The sequence below is a fragment of the Salvelinus sp. IW2-2015 genome, linkage group LG22 (genome assembly GCF_002910315.2).
Source record: "Salvelinus sp. IW2-2015 linkage group LG22, ASM291031v2, whole genome shotgun sequence".
Classification (NCBI taxonomy): domain Eukaryota; kingdom Metazoa; phylum Chordata; class Actinopteri; order Salmoniformes; family Salmonidae; genus Salvelinus; species Salvelinus sp. IW2-2015.
The window spans coordinates 24,376,667-24,395,581 of NC_036862.1; the positions used below are offsets into that span (position 1 = coordinate 24,376,667).

General features: G+C 44.5%; 1 protein-coding gene across 1 annotated transcript in view; it reads left to right on the top strand.

The window, feature by feature from the left end:
- LOC111982690 (membrane-associated phosphatidylinositol transfer protein 3) overlaps positions 1-18,915 on the top strand; it is a 139,243-nt gene that overhangs the window by 76,716 nt on the left and 43,612 nt on the right. Inside the window, 4 exon segments of the mRNA XM_070434150.1 lie at positions 3,566-3,636; positions 3,855-4,078; positions 16,419-16,608; positions 17,496-17,636. Of these exon segments, the coding sequence (XP_070290251.1) occupies positions 3,566-3,636; positions 3,855-4,078; positions 16,419-16,608; positions 17,496-17,636 (626 nt within the window).

Genomic DNA, 18,915 nt, shown 5'->3' on the forward strand with positions numbered 1-18,915 from the left:
AGTGGTCAAGACAGAACGGCACCAAGGGATCAGGACGCAAATCAATAATTCACCTTCCTCACTAGCTAGACTGACATTACTGCCAATATCCTTCCTGTTCTTCTCTCTCTCTCCCAGTTTCTCTCTTCCTGCTCATCTCTTTCCTACTGCTTCCTCTCCTTCCTCCCTCTCTCCCCTCTCCTCCTCTCCTCCTCTCCTGTCTCTCTGTCTGTCCTCTGTCTGTCTGTCTGTCTGTCTGTCTGTCTGTCTGTCTGTTGTCTGTCTGTCTGTCTGTCTGTCTGTCTGTCTTGTCCTGTCTGTCTTCTGTCTGTCTGTCTGTCTGTTTCGTCTCTCTCTCTTCCTCTCTCTCTCTCTCTCTCTCTCGTCTCTCTCTCTCTCTCTCTCTCTCTCTCTCTCTCTCTCTCTCTCTCTCTCTCTCTCTCTACTCTCTCCTCTCTCTCTCTCTCTCTCTTCTCTCTCTCTCTCTCTCATAAAGGTCATTAGATATGATATGCAATTATCCAGAATATTCTTATTTGTTTACAGTTTGTTCACACTATTAAATATTAAACTAATATTGGTTATGGTTGTCCTACAGAACACAATTTCCATGATTCAATTTATTATACAGCATTTTACTAAATGAAAAATGTCCACATTTAGTACTAGCAAACAAACCAAATGTCCAGTTTTTTACTGCACTATTAAATGACTCAAGAGTCTGAAACTGAAGTGAATATGACGGCTTTGAGAGTATGGTTGAGATGTGGTGGTGACAACAGACATTGCTTCTGAGTTCTGGCACCCGTAGCTCCTGACTTGGAGGAGTCTAGAGAGGGCTTTCTGGGCAAATTCATTAGTTTAGTGAGAGAGGCAGACAGTGACCATATGTGCCTCTGAGCCTTGTAATGCACATATTGATTGGCACAACACGAGAGAGGGACGGCGCTGTGAGAGAGAGTGAGGGAGAGATAAAAAGAAAGGTAAAACGTATAAGAAAGAGGGAGGGAGAGTTAGACTCTTGGTAACCTGGATGGATCCCCTGCTGTTAGCTAGGCTGTCAAGCTGCAGGAGAGGCTTACAGAGGGCCACAGGAGACTGTTTTTCACCACTCCGCTTCCCTGTCACAAATAGGATTACGTCAATGCACTTCAACATTTAAAAAAAATATGTCTTATTTATAGTAAAGTAGGCTTCTGTCTGTCTACAACCAGCTGTGCTTGTACTGTATGTAGCTTCCACTGACGCTTACACGAAAGTCTTCCCTGTCTACCATGGCTATGTTTTAGCATAGCTTTCAGGGTTGTACCTAATTGAAAATCTGTTCACCAATTTAAAAGCAAATTGAAGATCACTAGGGACTGTGAGTTGGGTTCACTCAACCCATTCTGTTACTCCATGTTACAACTACTCAATAATTGAGAGGTTTGTTTTGGTTGCAATTAATGTTACGTAAGTAGCAGAAAGAATTCTTTGTAAATATGCAGAGAACCTCTGATGACACATTCATTTTAAATGTATGACTAATCTGGCACTGTGCTCCCTGTACTGGTCCAATGTTATTCCACCTCCCACTTACAAAGAAACTTCTCAATTGATTTGCTGTAGCTAACCTTTTGACCAAAATTGTGCAGTGGGTCTCCTGAGTGTTAAATTGGATGGGGGAGGCAGGCAGGAGGCAAGAAGTGGCCGGAGACTGAGTGGCTGGCAGGCAAGCAGACAGGCAGGAATGTCAGGCAGGCAGAGTAGGACAGGCTGTGGGCTGGGAACGGACAGGCTGTGGGCTGGGAACTGACAGGCTGTGGGCTGGGAACTGACAGGCTGTGGGCAGAGAGCTAACAGGTTGTGGGCTGGGAACTGACAGGCTGTGGGCAGAGAGCTGACAGGCTGACAGGCTGTGGGCTGGGAGCTGACAGGCTGTGGGCTGGAGCGACAGGCTGTGGCGGGAACTGACAGGCTGGGCTGGGAGCACTTGGGACAGGCTGTGGGCTGGGAGCTGACTGGCTGTGGGCTGGGAGCTGACAGGCTGTGGGCAGAGAGCTGACAGGCTGTGGGCTGGGAGCTGACAGGCTGTGGGCAGAGAGCTGGAAGCTGTTGCTGGGACTGACAGGCTGTGGGCTGGGAGCTGACAGGCTGTGGGCTTGGGAACTGACAGGCTGTGGGCGGGGAGCTGACAGGCTGTGGGGCGCTGAACTTGACAGGCTGGGAGCTGACAGGCTGTGGCTGGGAGCTGACTGGTGGGGCTGGAGGCTGACGGCTGTGGGCTGGAACTGACAGGCTGTGGGCTTTGAACTGACAGGATGTGGGCTGGAAACTGACAGGCTGTGGGCTGGGAGCTGACAGGCTGGGAGCTGACAGGCTGTGCGGCTGGAACTGACAGGCTGAGGCTGGGAACTGACAGGCTGGGAGATGCAGGCTGTGGGCTGGAGCTGACTGGCTTGTGGCTGGGAGCTGACAGGCTGTGGGCTGGGAGCTGACAGTCTGGTGGGCTGGAACTGCACAGGCTGTGAGTGTGTGAAAGCCTCCCATGGCAGATGCTACCAGCTGGAGGAGAACAGATAAACAAGCAAGTGAGTAAATCACAGAGCTGAGATGAGTGAGAGAGAGAGAGAGAGAGATGAGAGAGAGAGAGAGAGACGAGAGAGAGAGAGAGAGAGAGAGAGAGAGAGAGAGAGAGGAGAGAGAGAGAGAGAGAGAGAGAGAGAGAGAGAGAGAGAGAGAGAGAGAGAGAGAGGAGAGAGAGAGAGAGAGAGAGAGAGAGAGAGAGAGAGAGAGACAGAGAGAAGAGAGAGAGAGAGAGAGAGAGAGAGGAAGAGAGAGAGAGAATCGAGAGACGAGAGAGAGGAGGGGGAGTAGGAGAAGAGAGGAGCTCAGGAGTGAAATAAGAATGACAGAGCATGCAGAGGCTTCAGGGAGGATAATGAGTTTGGCCAGGAGCCAATGGCTTGCCACACTTCACACAGGAACACAGAAAGACACCATACAGGTGGTTGGGAAAATAACCATAACTCTCCTTCGTCCTTCCTCCATCTTCCTCATCCCAAGGTGTATTTGCATTGTTTCGACTGTTTCTGACAAGCCAAGATCCAAACTATGACAGTGCCAGGCAGTTACGGTGATCGTGACAGAACCATATGCCTGGATATGGCAGGATTCTGTGTAATGAGTCAGTATTGACTTTTCTGGAGTATGTGCTTAGGAGAGTTGAGCTTAAAGGCGTGCAGTATTTGGGGCCCATCTCCCAGTTATGGAAGGAATAAAGAGAAAAGTTAAGGCTTTAGTAATACTGAAATTGGTTAGCTCCTGAGATCAATAATCATTCCGTTATCAGTGCATCTGTGTGAAGTGGCTTATGTAATGACTTTTCTCTCTCTCGCCATCGTCTCTCACTCCTTTCTCTCTCTCTTCCTCTGTCTTTCCTTTCTTTATTGCTCTCACTCTCTTCCTCTCTCATTCTCTCCTTTCTGTATCTTTATCTCTCTCTTCCTCACTCTTTCTTTATCTATATTTCTCTCTTTCCCTCTCTCTTTTCCTCTCTTGCTCTCTCTCTATCTCTCTCTCCATCTCTCCTATCTTAAATCTGTAGAGAGCCTTTATCGCCTGGGGCGTCCTCGCTGTGTCCCTCAGAGCAGCATTGATGGATTAGAGGACATGGAGGTAGGAGAATCACAATATAAACTCTGATATATAAATAACCAGCATAACTACTCTGGCTGCTCATGAGGTGTCTCTGTTATCTATAGTATATATGAATGCAGGTCCAGGACTCTTGGCTTATACCACTAATCCACTTCTCTCTCCTCTCCTCTCACATCCTACTCTTTTCTACCTCCCTACCCCTCATTGGTTACTTCTTCCTCTCCTCCACTCTACAGAAGACCCAGTGTAAGACCCACGTGTTGCTGCTGGTGATGCATGGTGGGAACATCCTGGATACGGCAGGGGGAGACCCTGGCACCAAGGCTGGCGATGCCACCACGCTGTCCTCTGTGCTGGAGAAGGTGGCTCGAGCACACTTCCAGGCTGCTGCAGAACATGTGATGATCAAGCTAGTGGCCTGCCCAGCTGTGTGTGCCGAGGCCTTCTCCCTTGTCTCTAAGTGAGTCAATCACACGACACGTCAAGGGGGGTAAAAATCTTGAAATTCGTAACATTTCTTAAATTTTCTAATTTAGATTTTTGCTTTCTGTTTGGCATTGAAGAGCAGTTTGTATTGGCCTTTCACCCCTTTCAGATTGCCTCAGCGTTGCTGAGATGTATAGCTGAAGCACAGTGGGGAATCATGATGGTTATAAAGCAATAGTAGCTTGTGATATGTGGGCTCTATTTGATAGCATTTCTATTGAGGTGAATTCACCACCCAGCGATTTAGTCTGACAGTCAGAATGACACTGCACCGTTTAGGCATGTTTGTCATTTTTAAGGAGGCATGGCAGAATACCCAAGTGACCATTTCCAATTCACAGATCTCGGTCTCGGGAGTCAAATGAATCAACAGCGACGTCGGGCCAGAGATACCAGGCTGCCAATTCTGTTGAAGGTTAAATTGGAAAATATATCGAGCAGGCAGCCTTTAAACAGACGTTGCGATGTTAATTAGCATGCCATTGACATTTCCCAGCCTTTCGAGGCATGTGGAATACTAAACTCATAACCTGCTCACTGTTTTAATTGATCTACCCCTGAAGCGCCCTGAAGAACCCTGAAGCCCCCTGAAGAACCCTGAAGCCCCCTGAAGAACCCTGAAGACCCTAGCTCTATTCAGGGGACAGAGAATGAAAGATGAAACAGAATGCCAGAGTGACTGGTTTGAATTGCATTAGTGTTCTGGTGCTATTTACAGGCCGTTGTGGAAAGGAAAATTATTTTTGATGACTCACTATGATCTGTTTACCTAATTAACGGCTGTTGTTTATTATTGGGCTCCTGTGCCTTTATCTGGTTGTGGAATAGAGGGAACTGAATTGAAGATGAGACGTATGTGGAAGCTGTTACCTCCAGAATAAGCTGCTGCCCGCTTGTCAATGTTGTCCCGTTCAATAAATCAGCTACAGTAGTTACTGATGCTGGCTGCCTTGAAAGCAGATGATGATGGCTGCCTGCAAGTCTTCAATCACACATGAGCTTAAAGAAGCTTTCACTCTCTTTGAATCCTCTTCTTTAAATCACATCCGTTAAGTAATGAAGACCTTGGCGAGGTGAAGACCAAAGGAATCTGCAGGCTATCTTGAGTTTTTGCCCCATTTTGAGGAGGAGCCCAAAGCAGCATCTCTCTGTTCTGTTCGGGTGATTGTAGGCAGTACTGTATGTGTCAGGCTGCTGGCTGTGCAGTGACTAATCTTTTCATGTCGCATTTAAAGCTGCCAGTCTTTCCTGGGGGAATCCTTTCAGACAAATGCACACATTTTTCAGCTCCCTGCTGCATATATTGTCTTTGGTAGAATGTCACTTTGTTTTGCACAGCTCTTTTCCATTGATATGCCTGTGAGAATGTTTGTGTCTATATTTCCACTAATTGGTATGTGTTGACTGGGAGCTGGCAGACTGGGTTCTGAGAATGAGTCCCAAATGGCACCTTATTCCCCACATAGTGCACAACTTTAGATCAGTAGAGAATAGGGTGCCGTTCGGGACGCACCCTGAGACTTCCATCCGTCTGTCTGTCTGGTGCAGTGATTGCCGTTGGTGAGAGACAATGACTGGAGGCGAGAGCTTAAATAGATGTGAGGGCTGTGGTGTTTCCTCAGCAGCTGGCTTGACATCTTCCTGCCTGCCTCCCTGCATGGCACAGCAATGGCCAGGGATGAAATATTGAAAGGAACAACATCCTATGGGTCTCTACTGGGTGGGTGTGTGTGAGTTATTGCCACATTTCTCAATTGCTGCTCCATTTACACTCTTTGAAAGAAAGATGCTATCTAGAACCTAAAAATAACCCTTTTTGGTTCTAGGTATAACTAATTTGGGTTTCGTGTAGAACCTTTCTACAGGGTTCTACATGGAACCCAAAAGGGTTATTTTACCTGGAACCCAAAAGGGAATGCCAGAGTGACTGGTTTGGACCCAAAAAGAGTTCTCCTATAGGGACAGCCGAAGAACCCTTTTGGAACACAGAAAGTTAGACTGACTCCTCGCCGTCTCACATTCAATTAACAAGTGACAACAAATAAAGTGCCTCAATTGATTTATTTTCCTGCGACAAGACGCATTTCCTCTGTGACAGTTGAAGATATACAAAACAGTGTCTACAGCTAAACTAATAAACAACTCAATCTCATGTGATGTCCTAAAATGGCTTTCCTGATGGTGTTGGTCTTGTATTACTTTAGCTGAGGACAGGGACAGACAGGGAGTTTGACCTGACAGTGACCTGAGGACAAGGAGACCACTCATGTTCTGTTCATTCACAGCACACACAGCCAGGGAGCAGCAGCTCTCAGTCTACTCCGCACATCTCTGCCTAATTAAGCTCACCGTGTGGTTTGCCTCTGCATCTCCCCCTGCATCTCCCCTGCCCCTCCCTCTGCCCCTCCCTTTGCCCCTCCCTCGGCCTCTCCTTCTGTCTATGTCTCTGCTTCTCCCTCGTTAGCTTTGTAAACTGTGTGCCCCGTAATTTTTTTGCCCCGTAATTTTTTTATATTTAAATTGTTTTTATTTAACTTTTATTTAACTAGGCAAGTCAGTTAAGAACAAAATCGTATTTACAATGACGGCCTACCCCGGCCAAACCCTAACCCGGACTACGCTGGGACAATTGTGCGCCGCCCTATAGGACTCCCAATTGTGATACAGCCTGGAATCTAACCCTCTCTGAAGTTAGAGCATATTTCAGTCTTGCCCGCTCTGTGACATCAGATGACGTGAGAGAGAATATGAGATAGTGTAACCTTCTTGGCTTTGAGGAGGGATGCTGGCTTGCTGATGCTGGCTTAGGGCTGATTGAACAAATAAACCCCTATCTCCTCTCTCTTGCCACGTCACTCCTAATGGATAGATCCTGTTAATGGCAGCTAGCTAGGCATCTCTTGTAACGGCTGTCTTCCTCTTCTTCCTCTGAAGAGGTGTAGCAAGGATCGGACCAATACGCAGCGTGGTAGGTGTCCATGTTTTAATAGGGAAAACTGAACATGAACACAAATACAAAAACAATAAACGAGAACAAACCGAAACAGTCCCGTGTGGCACAAACACTGACACAGGAAACAATCACCCACAAAATACCCAAAGAACATGGCTGCCTAAATATGGTTCCCAATCAGAGACAACGATAAACACCTGCCTCTAATTGAGAACCAATCTAGGCAACCATAGACTTACATAAACACCTAGAATGAACACAACCCCATAAATCTACAAAAAAAAACCTAGACAGTACAAACACCCTAGACGAGACAAAAACACACAAACCACCCTCGTCACACCCTGACCTAACCAAAATATTTAAAGAAAACAAAGAATACTCAGGTCAGGGCGTGACATCTCTTCATCAGCACATTACTATGTAAATCTGTAGAATCAGACACTACAGAAATGGATGGGAGAAAGGATGATAGACATTGTGTCCCAAATGTAGTGCACTGCTTGGGCCCATAGAGCTCTGGTCAAAAGTAGTGCAGTATATAAGAAATACGGTGCCATTTGGGACGGAATCCAAATCTGATTCAAACAGTTTTTTGTTTTAATCGGCAGTCTTCAATGTAAATGGCATTGATACAATTTTCTTAGTTGTATTATTGAAGAGGTTCATTCATGTACTGTAGGAATAGGCTGACAGGCTTGCTGTATGTTGAACACAACTGTAAGCCTACTTTTGTTAGAAGTGTTACACAGAGGCAGAGAGCGAGTAGCCAAGGAGCCCTTGTCTTCTTACAAATAGGCTCTCTGGAGGTCTGTTCTGCCTTGATGGTATACCACAGTATATCCTCAGCTTCTCCCCCGGCTAGCATGAACACTCTCCTAATGAGAATGTATGTGTGTGTGGGTGCGTGTACGTGTGTGTGTGTGTGTCTGTGTGTGTGTGTTGTGTGTGTGTGTGAGAAAGTCTCATCTCACACACCAGAGATACTTTCTCATAGTGACTTGAAACCCATTGTCAAGACTTGAAACCCACTGTGCTCCTATAGGCTCTGCGGTGTTGATGTGGCAGACTGAGAAAGATAGTTCTATGTCAACCTCATTAGCTTTTTTGCCTCATTTGAGCATCTTTAAGGCTGAACATGTTGTCTTAATTGAGAATCTGGAGAGAATCTGGAGAATCCAACCTGATTCCTATTGCAATTAAGATCTTAAGGAGCCCCTGGTTGAGTAATCATTTTACACCTGGAAGAACATGTTGCTGTCTCTCTACTTCTAATTCGTTGTATTGATTCTCTACAAAACAAACAGCACCTTCTGCGTTCTTCCAAGAAATTAGATTGGTAGAGCTGTATATTCTACATCCAATTACAGTGAAACTCAGTAACAAAGCATTACCTGGACTCTATATCAGGTGAAGAATAAATATCCCACAGCATTACCAACAACATAGGTAGATGACTAATTATCCATCTCTAGAAATAAATAAAGAACATGCTGATGAGAGAAGCTGGGTGGGTGGCTTTGTGTTGTCTTGTTGTGTCTAGATGGTCTTTGACCTTGGTCTTGGCCATGTAACTGCCTGTCCAGGTGTGTTATGGTAATGTGTGTGTCCTGGCCAGCAGCAGGGGGCTCTACAGGGCTCTGTTAACACGACAGGAACAGCATGACACAGTACAGCTATAGCAGAACATTACACAGGCCCTTGAGAGTGACTACCGATGGATAACCTACATACCAGTGGAGGTCAGTGCCGTTTATGATGAGGGAGGACCTTTTTTTATTTTTTTCATGAGCATGTCCTTATTTCTATTACAGCATATTGGATGACTGTCATTCATATTTCATTCACCCAGTTCAATGTAACATCGATAGGTTTAGGCTACTACATTATTCTCAAATTGTCCCTATACCCATCATGAGGTTGCGACACATTCAATACCGCCTTGCACACTCTTGCATGCACCTAGCTGATATAGGGTGTAATCATTAGTCCAACAGTTGCAAACGAGAGTTTCTATTGGACAAATTCAGGTATGGTTATCTTATGTTATGTTTCGTTCCACAAATGTTTTTCAGCAGAATCGGCAGAATAAATACACCCCATGTCACGCGTTAACACTGTTCACATTCAAAGCAGCCATGTTGTATTCCTTCTCGCATCTATGCACTCTCCTCCTCTCACCTTTTCCCTTTGTTTGTGGACTTCAATGCACAACACATCAGCTGTATGTGACCAGGCAAAAAAACATTTCCAAGCCAAACCATGTGTCACACCCTGACCGTAGAGATCCTTTTATTCTCTATGTTTGTTTGGTCAGGGTGTGACTCGGGTGGGAAAGTCTATGCTTTCTGGTTCTTTGTTTTTGGCCGGGTATGATTCTCAATCAGGGACAGCTGTCTATCGTTGTCTCTGATTGGGAATACTTAGGCAGCCTTTTTTCCTTTTCTCATTTGTGGGTTGTTGTCTTCGTTTAATGCATGTATAGCCTTACGGAGCTTCACGTTCGATTTTGTTGTTTATTGTTTTGTTGGCGACATTTAAAAAATAAAGAAAAATGTACGCTTACCAAGCTGCACCTTGGTCCGGTCATTTTCAAGACGACGCTCGTGACACCATGTCATAACTGCTACACACAGCCTACGTCGTTGTCACCATAACTAAAGTAACGTCATAGTCAACAAATCTCCCCAGTGGAGCAGCGGTCTAAGGCACTGCATCTCAGTGCAAGAAGCGTCACTACAGTTCCAGGTTCGAATCCAGACTGTATCATATCCGGCCATGATTGGGAGTCCCATAGGGCGGCGCACAATTGACCCGGCGTCGCCTAGGTTTGGCCGGGGTAGGCCATCATTGTAAATAAAATTTGTTCTTAACTGACTTGCCTGGTTAAATATATATATATATTTTAAAAGCTAATAGAATTACTAGTAACCCGTTAGTAACCCGCTACAATCATGCAGTAACTTAACAGTGTATAGTCAGTTAGCAGTTTAGCATTTACACCGGTGAGCCCCAGTGGAAATACATTTGTAAAACCAAAAGCTTACTTTGACTTGGAAGAGTTTCAGTGTTGTGTTGGATAGTCATAGCTAGCTAACATAGTGATACTGAAGTGAAAAAAATTGACAAAATCGCTCTCCAGCTCTCTCTTGCTTCTCCTTCATTTTGGAAAACATTGATTTGTTCAAAACTGTTCAACTATTGTCTTTCTCTCTCTTTGAATCAACTACTCACACACATTTTATGCACTGCAGTGCTAGCTAGCTGTATCTTATGGGCCATTCCAACAAATCTGTGTCTTTTCTGTCCCAAGGACATTACATGCATAAACATGCATGAAAAGTATCTGTATAATACATTATATTATCAAGCAAAGTGTCCTGCTCTTTGTCCTAATTGCAATTTGAAGATACATCATGTAAAACCTAATAAAAACTACCTAGAACACTGAAAAAAATTGATTTGAGCCCGTCCCCACTCTCTAACACTACACTTCATCATGAAATATAATGATTAGAACCCTTCAGAAATCGTATTTTTTTGTATTATTGTGTGACTATTTCCAATTTAGACATAAAATACATTTTCTCATCGGAAATTCATAATATGTTAGTTAAAATACACATTTTAGTCATGCCCCCAGGTTTTCATTCAGTCCTGTTACCCTGACACATTCCCCCCTCTAAAAATGTGGGACATTCGACAAGTCACATGATCAACCGGAAGTAGCATCATATGAGTCTCCAGAAGGCCATGGGAAGACCAAAAGTAAGTTCTCACTCTTTTTTCTGTATTTTGTATCATTTTGTAAGTATGATTGAGAATGTTTGTTTTTTAAAGATAGTTTTGGTAAACAACTTGAAGGTGCTAAGTGTTCTCGTGCTATTAGCATTGATGCCATGTGGCTACATTTCATGTACTTGCAAATGCTATACTAAAAACTCAGTCCTGTTACTTTCAGTCCTGTTACTCATATGAAGGGTATCAGGGCTGAATAAGAGTAACAGGAGTGAGAAGTTTGAATGAAATAGACATTTTAAATGTGTATCTGGTATATACATTGATTCATTATAATACTATTCTCTTGATTTTAAGTTTCACAGTTAGAATTACTGAAGGTGTTTTCAGTTTTACAATGTGAACACTACTTACAGGGAGCCAATCGATTAAGTGCTTAACTATTGTAATTGTGATGTACTTGTGTGTTTTAGGCAAAAAGATGAAGGGCTTAAAAGGAGGTGAAAGACATCAGAGAAGCTCCAGAAACAAACTGAAAAGCTACAAAAGCAGCTACAGACACAAACCCGAAAAAAAGGAGGGGTATAAGGAAAAAATTCTGCGTATGAAACAGAATAATCCATCTCCACATACAAAAATTGACAAACAAATGAGACAGCTACAATACAAAATAGCCTCTCTTCCATGAGGCCTTAGTGGAGGACATCCGACAGAGGTACAGCAACTCACGGGGAGAAAGGGAAAGGCAACTAATCTCAAAGATAGTGACAGGAAAACATATAAAAATATAGGTTGCAATGTCTCTCCCAAGGTTCATTTGGGTTTTCAAAGAAAAGGTGGCTGATGAATGCGAAGAATGCAGAACTAAACTTAAACTTCCAAAGGAAGAGAAACAATAGGGTGGTAGATGGCTTCATAAACAAAGTCAGAGATTTTTACACCAGGGATGATGACAGTCGAATTACGACTGGGAAGAGGCAGACCCTCACCCAGAAGAAAATCAAAAATCAGAAGAGGTTCCTTTTGAACACGATGAAAAATCTACATGTGAAGTTTTTGGCAGAACATGATGGGTCGATCTCATACTCCCTCTTCTGCTCACTGCACCCCTTTTGGGTTGTTCACCCAAGTGACCGGGAGACTTGCATGTGCAAGCTGCACGAAAATCTCAGTTTTATCGTACAGAAACTGCACCACCTGAAGATCATCAACACTTTCAATCCTGATGAACTTCTAAAATCCATCACATGCAACACGGTGCATGAAGTGCATGTGCGGTGTGCAAGGACCTCTCTTGCCCCGTCTCTGGCCAATATATACAATGATAAGAATGAAGTTACTTATGTCCAGTGGGCAATTGTAGATAAGGAGCACAAGAATGACCCCAATGGCAGAACATCCACCATCAAAAAAGAGTTCCAGACCACCCAAGAGCAACTGCTGGAACAGCTGAACCTGATGCTGCGCAAGTTTAAGAGGCACACTTACAATATCAAGAATCCGTTTACCCACTACAGGGCACTGAAACAAGGCTTGAAAGCACATGAATGCTTAATTCATGTTGACTTTTCAGAAAATTACCTCTATAAGTACGGCACAGAAATACAGGTGGTCCACTTCAGAGCATCACACCAGCAGGCAACATTGCACACAGGTGTGCTTTATGTGCATACAATCCCCCAACCGGTGTCCTTCTGCACAGTGTGCCCCTCTAGACAGAAGGGCCCACCAGCAATCTGGCAGCACTTGTCACCAGTGCTTGATTATGTGTAGAGTGCACATCCAGAGGTCTCCACTATCCATTTTTACAGTGATGGCCCTTGAACTCAGCACAAGTAGCGAGGGAATTTTCCTGTTTTGGTACTAAGCTGTTCAGAAGAGGATTCACTGCTGGATCGTGGAATTTCTTTGAGGCAAGCCACGGCAAGGGTGCCCCGGATGGAGTGGTAGGGCCCTGAAGAGGATGGCTGACATTCTTGTCAGCAAGGTGACAGATATCCTTGATGCGTCAGAGCTGTTTTCTGTGTTGAGCAAGACAGGTACAGCTATCAAGTTGTTTTTGTGGAAGAGGAAGCAGTCGACAGAGCAGTGTCAGAGATGCCCAAGGATGTGCCACTAGTTCCATCTACGATGAAGATGCATCAGGCAGTAACACTTTTTAAGTGACCTACAGCCATGGAGAGCTGACCTACAGGGATGTCAGCTGCTTGTGCACAGCAAGACAACATCTGAACTGTGAGTGCTTTAATGCAAATCATTTCACATTTAATTGACAGAAGGCTCCACATTTAATTGACAGAAGGCTCCCACGACCACAGAAAATCAGTGGCAAAGTCCTGAGGTTGTTGGCAAATGGTGTGCTGAAGAACGACGGTCAACGGTACCCTGGCATCATCACAGACAAACACACACGGTTCGTTGTATGAAAAGGATTGGGGCCAACAGGTTTTGCTGGCCAGCCCGCGAAGACATCCTTTGGTACCCGTTTCAAGACATCCTGTGTACAATCCCACCAGCGAGGCAAGTCACAGCTCGTTACATGGAAACTGACAACGAAGTCTTGGCCAAACTAGATTGTTTCTTAGAAAAGGCTAGTTTTTGTTCATTCATTTATTGCAATTCAATATGAAATAAAATTGTATGTCGTGTTTACAAGTGAATGTTGTGTTTTATATGCAGAAAATAGTATTTTCAAGTTAATATTAGGTACTGGCAGTCAATGTAGAGATCTGAGGATCTGCTTAATATGCTCAGCTTTTTGTATTTGTTGTCTTTCTTGCCTTTTGTAGGGGAAGATGGAGAACCCATACTGTGCAGAGGCAGGAGCCAGACACACATGCTGCAGGGGAGGAGCAATACTCACACCTTCTCTCTCTCTCCACCGCCCATCCCACACACACACACACACACACACACACACACACACACACACCACCACACACACACACACACACACACACACACACACACACACCACACATACAACAAGCACACGCTCACATACACGCACACACAATTGTTACTGCTTTTATGTTGCTATTTAGACTAAGATATTTTTTGCCAAATATAATGACCTCTGTATTATCTTTGTTTAATTGAAGGAAGTTCTGTGACATCCAGTTATTCTCACACACACAGACACTCATTCCTGTGACCAGGTGCTCATTCCTGTGACCCAGTGCTCATTCCTGTTACTTCATTGTTTTTTATTTAAACAAATAAAGATAAACCACTTATTTTTCAAATATGTTTGGTCTATCCTTTAAACAATTGTTTGATAAATCACATTATAGATTTTTTTATAAAATTGAGGTTGGGGTCTCCCTTAAAAATAAAAAATGGCTTTGTGTAAAAAAAAAAATATGTTGTGACTTTTTAGCTACAGATATATATATTTTTTTAACACGTAACCAATTATTTATTTAAAATACCCACTTTATTGAGGGGAAAACAAAGCAACTAGTGGGCATGACTTTTAATTGATATTTAAACAGAGTTTTGGTAACAGGACTGAGAAAAATGCAACCATCTTCCATTTAGAAGCCTTGTAAAAAAAAAAATCATACATTTGTCTAAGATTGATCATTACACATTTTGAATAGTTAAACATGTGTGTTATTAGATACAGTGCTGAAAAAAGATAAAGAATGAAGTTAAATTTCGAAAAGTTTCAACATTCAAATGGCACCGATTTGGCGGAATGGCCCTTATGCTTTCAGTACTAGATTCATTCTCTGATCCTTTGATTGGATTGTCACGACTTCCGCCGAAGTCGGTCCCTCTCCTTGTTCGGGCGACGTTCGGCGGTCGACGTCACCGGCCTTCTAGCCACCGCCGATCCACTTTTAATTTTCCATTTGTTCTGTCTTTGTCTTTCACACCTGGCTTCACTCAACCAATTACTTGTTTATTATTTAACCCTCTGTTCCCCATGTTTTGTTTGTGAGTGATTGTTCTTTGTACATCGGTCCGTTTTCGTGGGCTCGCTATGTTGCTTTGTATTTTTTAAATTTTTAGTAAAGTACGTTGATTACTCATATCTGCTGTCCTGCCCTTGACTCTCTACACCAGCTACACACAGGACCTTTACATGGGAAGACATGTCAGTTCATGCTGCAAGAGTTCTGATAGGTTGGAGGACATCCTCCAGAAGTTGTCATAATTACTGTGAAAGTCTATGGAAGGGGGTGAAAACCATGAGCCTCCTAGGTTTTGTATTGAAGTCAATGTACCAGAGGAAGACATAAACTAGCACCATGGTGTTACCCTACAGAGTGCTGCTGAGGCTACTGTAGACCTTCATTGCAAAACAGTGTGTTTTAATAAATGATTTGGTGACATGAATACATTTAGTATAGTTTTATCTTAAAAGGGTAACTTTAAAAAGAAAATGTTTTATAATTTCAATTTTTATGAAATTCACCAAGGAGGATGGTCCTCCCCTTCCTCCTCTGAGGAGCCTCCACTGATATATACTGCAGTAATGCAGTTACAGTGTAAGTACTTACAGTACTCAGCTTTAAAAGCAGACAGTCGGCCATTCTGGGGTCAGATACATTCTAGTCAAATGGCAGTTTTTACCTAGCACATTGCCTACCTATACCTGTGAAATAACTGAACAGAAAACTGTTCCTATCACCTGCATATTGTAGGTGTCTTATTATAGTGGTGTCACAGTTTCTTGCTCCATGTTCCCCACCACAGACACAGGGGATCTGTTCACAGAGAGAGAGAGAGGGTGGGGAACATGGCGCATGACATCACAGCTTCAGCTTGCCATTTACCTGGGAAGCTCCTTTTCTCTCCTGGCTAGTCTCATCAATGGATACTGCTGGGTAGGGACCTCCTCTACAAATGGAGTCTTCACACCACGCAGACCCCATCCTATCCATGACTGCACCCATATTTCAGCCTTGGCACAGATTTGGCCAGTTCCTGTAATCTGAGCTGCTGATGGATGGTGATAGGTACAGCTGTTCAAGGAGTGCTGGCAAGGGCAAGGCTATTGTTCACTGTTTCCCCACACTGTTGGATAATGGATCTTGGACACTGTGGCGTGCGCACTGTCACTCTGATTCACACACACATGCACACACATCAGATACACAGAGCGTAGGGTGCTATCAGACATTCAGAGGAGGCGAGGTTGTGCCAGCAGGGGAGAGTCTGCCAGCCTGCACCTGTAAAGAGAGTGGAAGAGAGAGTGAGTGGAAGAGAGAGAGTGAGAGAGATAGGGGGGGGGGGGGGGGGGTAAATAGCCACAGGCTCATTCATCATATTTATACATTCCATGGTAACAAATCATTTTGTTGGCTCTTTTTCCCAAAATAACCTTGGATTATCAGAAACAGCCAATTACAATACTTTTTCCAAATTCCATTTCCCATGACATTTTTGTGCAGTGGAAACGCTTGATGAATGAATGCCTGTTAATACTGTAAATGTCAGAGGGCTCTCCATTCACCATATAGGTACATTCCATTTTCCATGTAAGACCCAAAACTATGGCAACTCAAGTCATTTTTCAGGGATAAATAACATTTTGAATTGAATTGATTGTTATTCAAGGCACACAAATGACTCACTTCCTGTTGTGTGTTTCCCCCCTTCCTATCCCCTCCAGTCTGAACCCGTACAGCTATGACGAGAGCTGTGTATCCAGCAGCGTTGACCACCTGCCCCTGGCTGCCCTCCCGCTCCTTGCCATCGCAGCGCCAAACTACCAGGACGCCGTGGCTACTCTCATCACCCGCACCAACCAGGTCTACCACAGCTTCCTCGAGTCCCAGGACGGACAGGGCTTCACTGGCCAGGTGGGTCCGTCCTCTAGTGTCCCACCTAGACAGGGCCTCACTGGCCAGGTGGGTCTGTCCCTCTAAAGTGTCCCCCAATATAGGGCTTCACTGGCCAGGTGGGTCCGTCCTCCTAAAGTGTCCCCCCATAAAGGTCTTCACTGGCGAGGTGGGTCCATCCTCTAAAGTGTCCCCTCGGCTCCCACAGGGTCACACTGACTCACTAGAGATGAGTCATACTGTAAGGAACAAGGGAGGAGAAGAGGAGAGAGAGAAAGGAAGATCTCATTGTCTCTAATCTCTCATGCCAAATCCAATAATGTGCTGCAGTCCATTTAATGGAAGCCAATAATTTCCAGAGGAAGTGATGATTGGGATAGAGAGGGCTGGGTAATCTTCTGTGTTCACTGTGGGGACTAGTGTCGCCAGAGGCCTGCAGCTTTATCATGCCGTCTGCAGACCCCATTAACTTTCACACACCTGTGGACAATCCCCTCTCTGATAAGGACCTGTGTTCTAATTAAGCACTGTAATTTTAAAGAGCGCATTATTGGCAAAACCATACAATGTTTAAACTCTATTAAATTGAACTTCCTCTCCTTGCATAACTTTGACAAGATTTGTGGTCATAACGCAATTCTTAGTCAGGAAGCCAAGTACAATGGTGGCACGTCAAACCAATTAAGGAGAAAATTGTGTTGTTCCCTCAGACTGAGTCAGTCCTAATGAAGTGTGCTATTGACATTCAGATTCAACTGTGGATCTGAACAGGCACGGGGCCCAAATCTGCCTGCTGGGAAGGCTTGGCAGCCTACATTGATTGAGTGGAGCGAGGTTTTCTAAAACGGTGTGTGTGTACTGTATGTGCGTCTGTGTGTGCGTGCATGTGTGTGTGTGTTCCCGTCCAGGTGTGTGTGATGGGCGACTGTGTGGGAGGTGTGTTGTGCTTCGACGCCCTGTGTTTCAGCAGCAGCAGTAGTAGCAGCCAGAGGCAGCACAGCAGCCCCAGCCACAGCAGCAGCAGGAACAACAGCACTGAGAGCCTCAAGGTAGGAGCATGACACATTACAACTCAATCAACTTGCTCTCTAACATGTTCTGTAAAACTGCACTTTTGGATGCCCCTAAGAGAATTTTGAATTGAGGCATTACAATTTCAGTTTGTGCTTTCTGTGCTATTCAACTATCTCCCCATGGCGTGTAGCTAGAATTGTGTAAGTTCTTCTCTGTTCAGACAGCTTTCCTCTCAGAAAATCTCTCCTACCCCATGCTATCCCGGCCAAGACCTTGAAATTACTTGGTGTCCTCTCTCTCCGTCCTGAGCTGGCCTGTCTTTTCCTGTTTGTTTACACCCAGTTACAGTAGCACTGCATGATCCCCTGGGCTGCTCTTTCTGTCCGAGCCCCTCCTCTCTCCCCTCTCTGCTATCTCTCTCTTTCTCTCGCTCACTCTATATCTTTTCTCCTATTTCCCCTCTCTCTCTCTAACCTCAAATCTACTTTGCCCACTTCTACTCTCCTGTAACCTGAACCATAAAACAGGATCAAAATCTCTCTGGAGTAGGCAGACGTGGGTTGAAATACTTTTGACGGTATTTCAATTACTTTTAGAGACATTTCAAAGTAAGTAGTTGTAACGGTGGTCCTCCTCCTCTTCGGATTCAGATGAAGAGAAGCAGGGATTGAACCAAAATGCAGCGGATTGTGAAGACATAATGAATTTTATTAAAGACAGACGGGAAAAAACACGAAAACGAACTATACTTCAAATGATACAAAATAACAAAACGAAAGTAGACAGACCTGAACGACGAACATACATAAACACGAGAACGCACGAACAGGGAAAAATAGCCTACATGAAATGAACAAACCGTAACAGTCCCGTATGGTGCGACAAACACTGACACAGGAGACAACCACCCACAAACAAACACTGTGAACAGCCTACCTAAATATGACTCTTAATCAGAGGAACGCAAAACACCTGCCTCTAATTAAGAGCCATACCAGGCAACCCTAAACCAACATAGAAACAGATAACATAGAATGCCCACCCAAACTCACGTCCTGACCAACTAACACACAAAACTAAACAGAAAACAGGTCAGGAACGTGACAGTAGTACCCCCCCATAAGATGCGTACTCCGAACGCATCACCAAAAAGTCCAGGGGAGGGTCTGGGTGGGCATCTGACCACGGTGGTGGCTTAGGCTCCGGGCGTGGTTCCCACCCCACCATAATCAATCCCCGTCCTTAGCCTCCCCACAATAACCACCCTCCAAATAACCCCACCTAAATTTAGGGGCACACCAGAATCAAGGACAG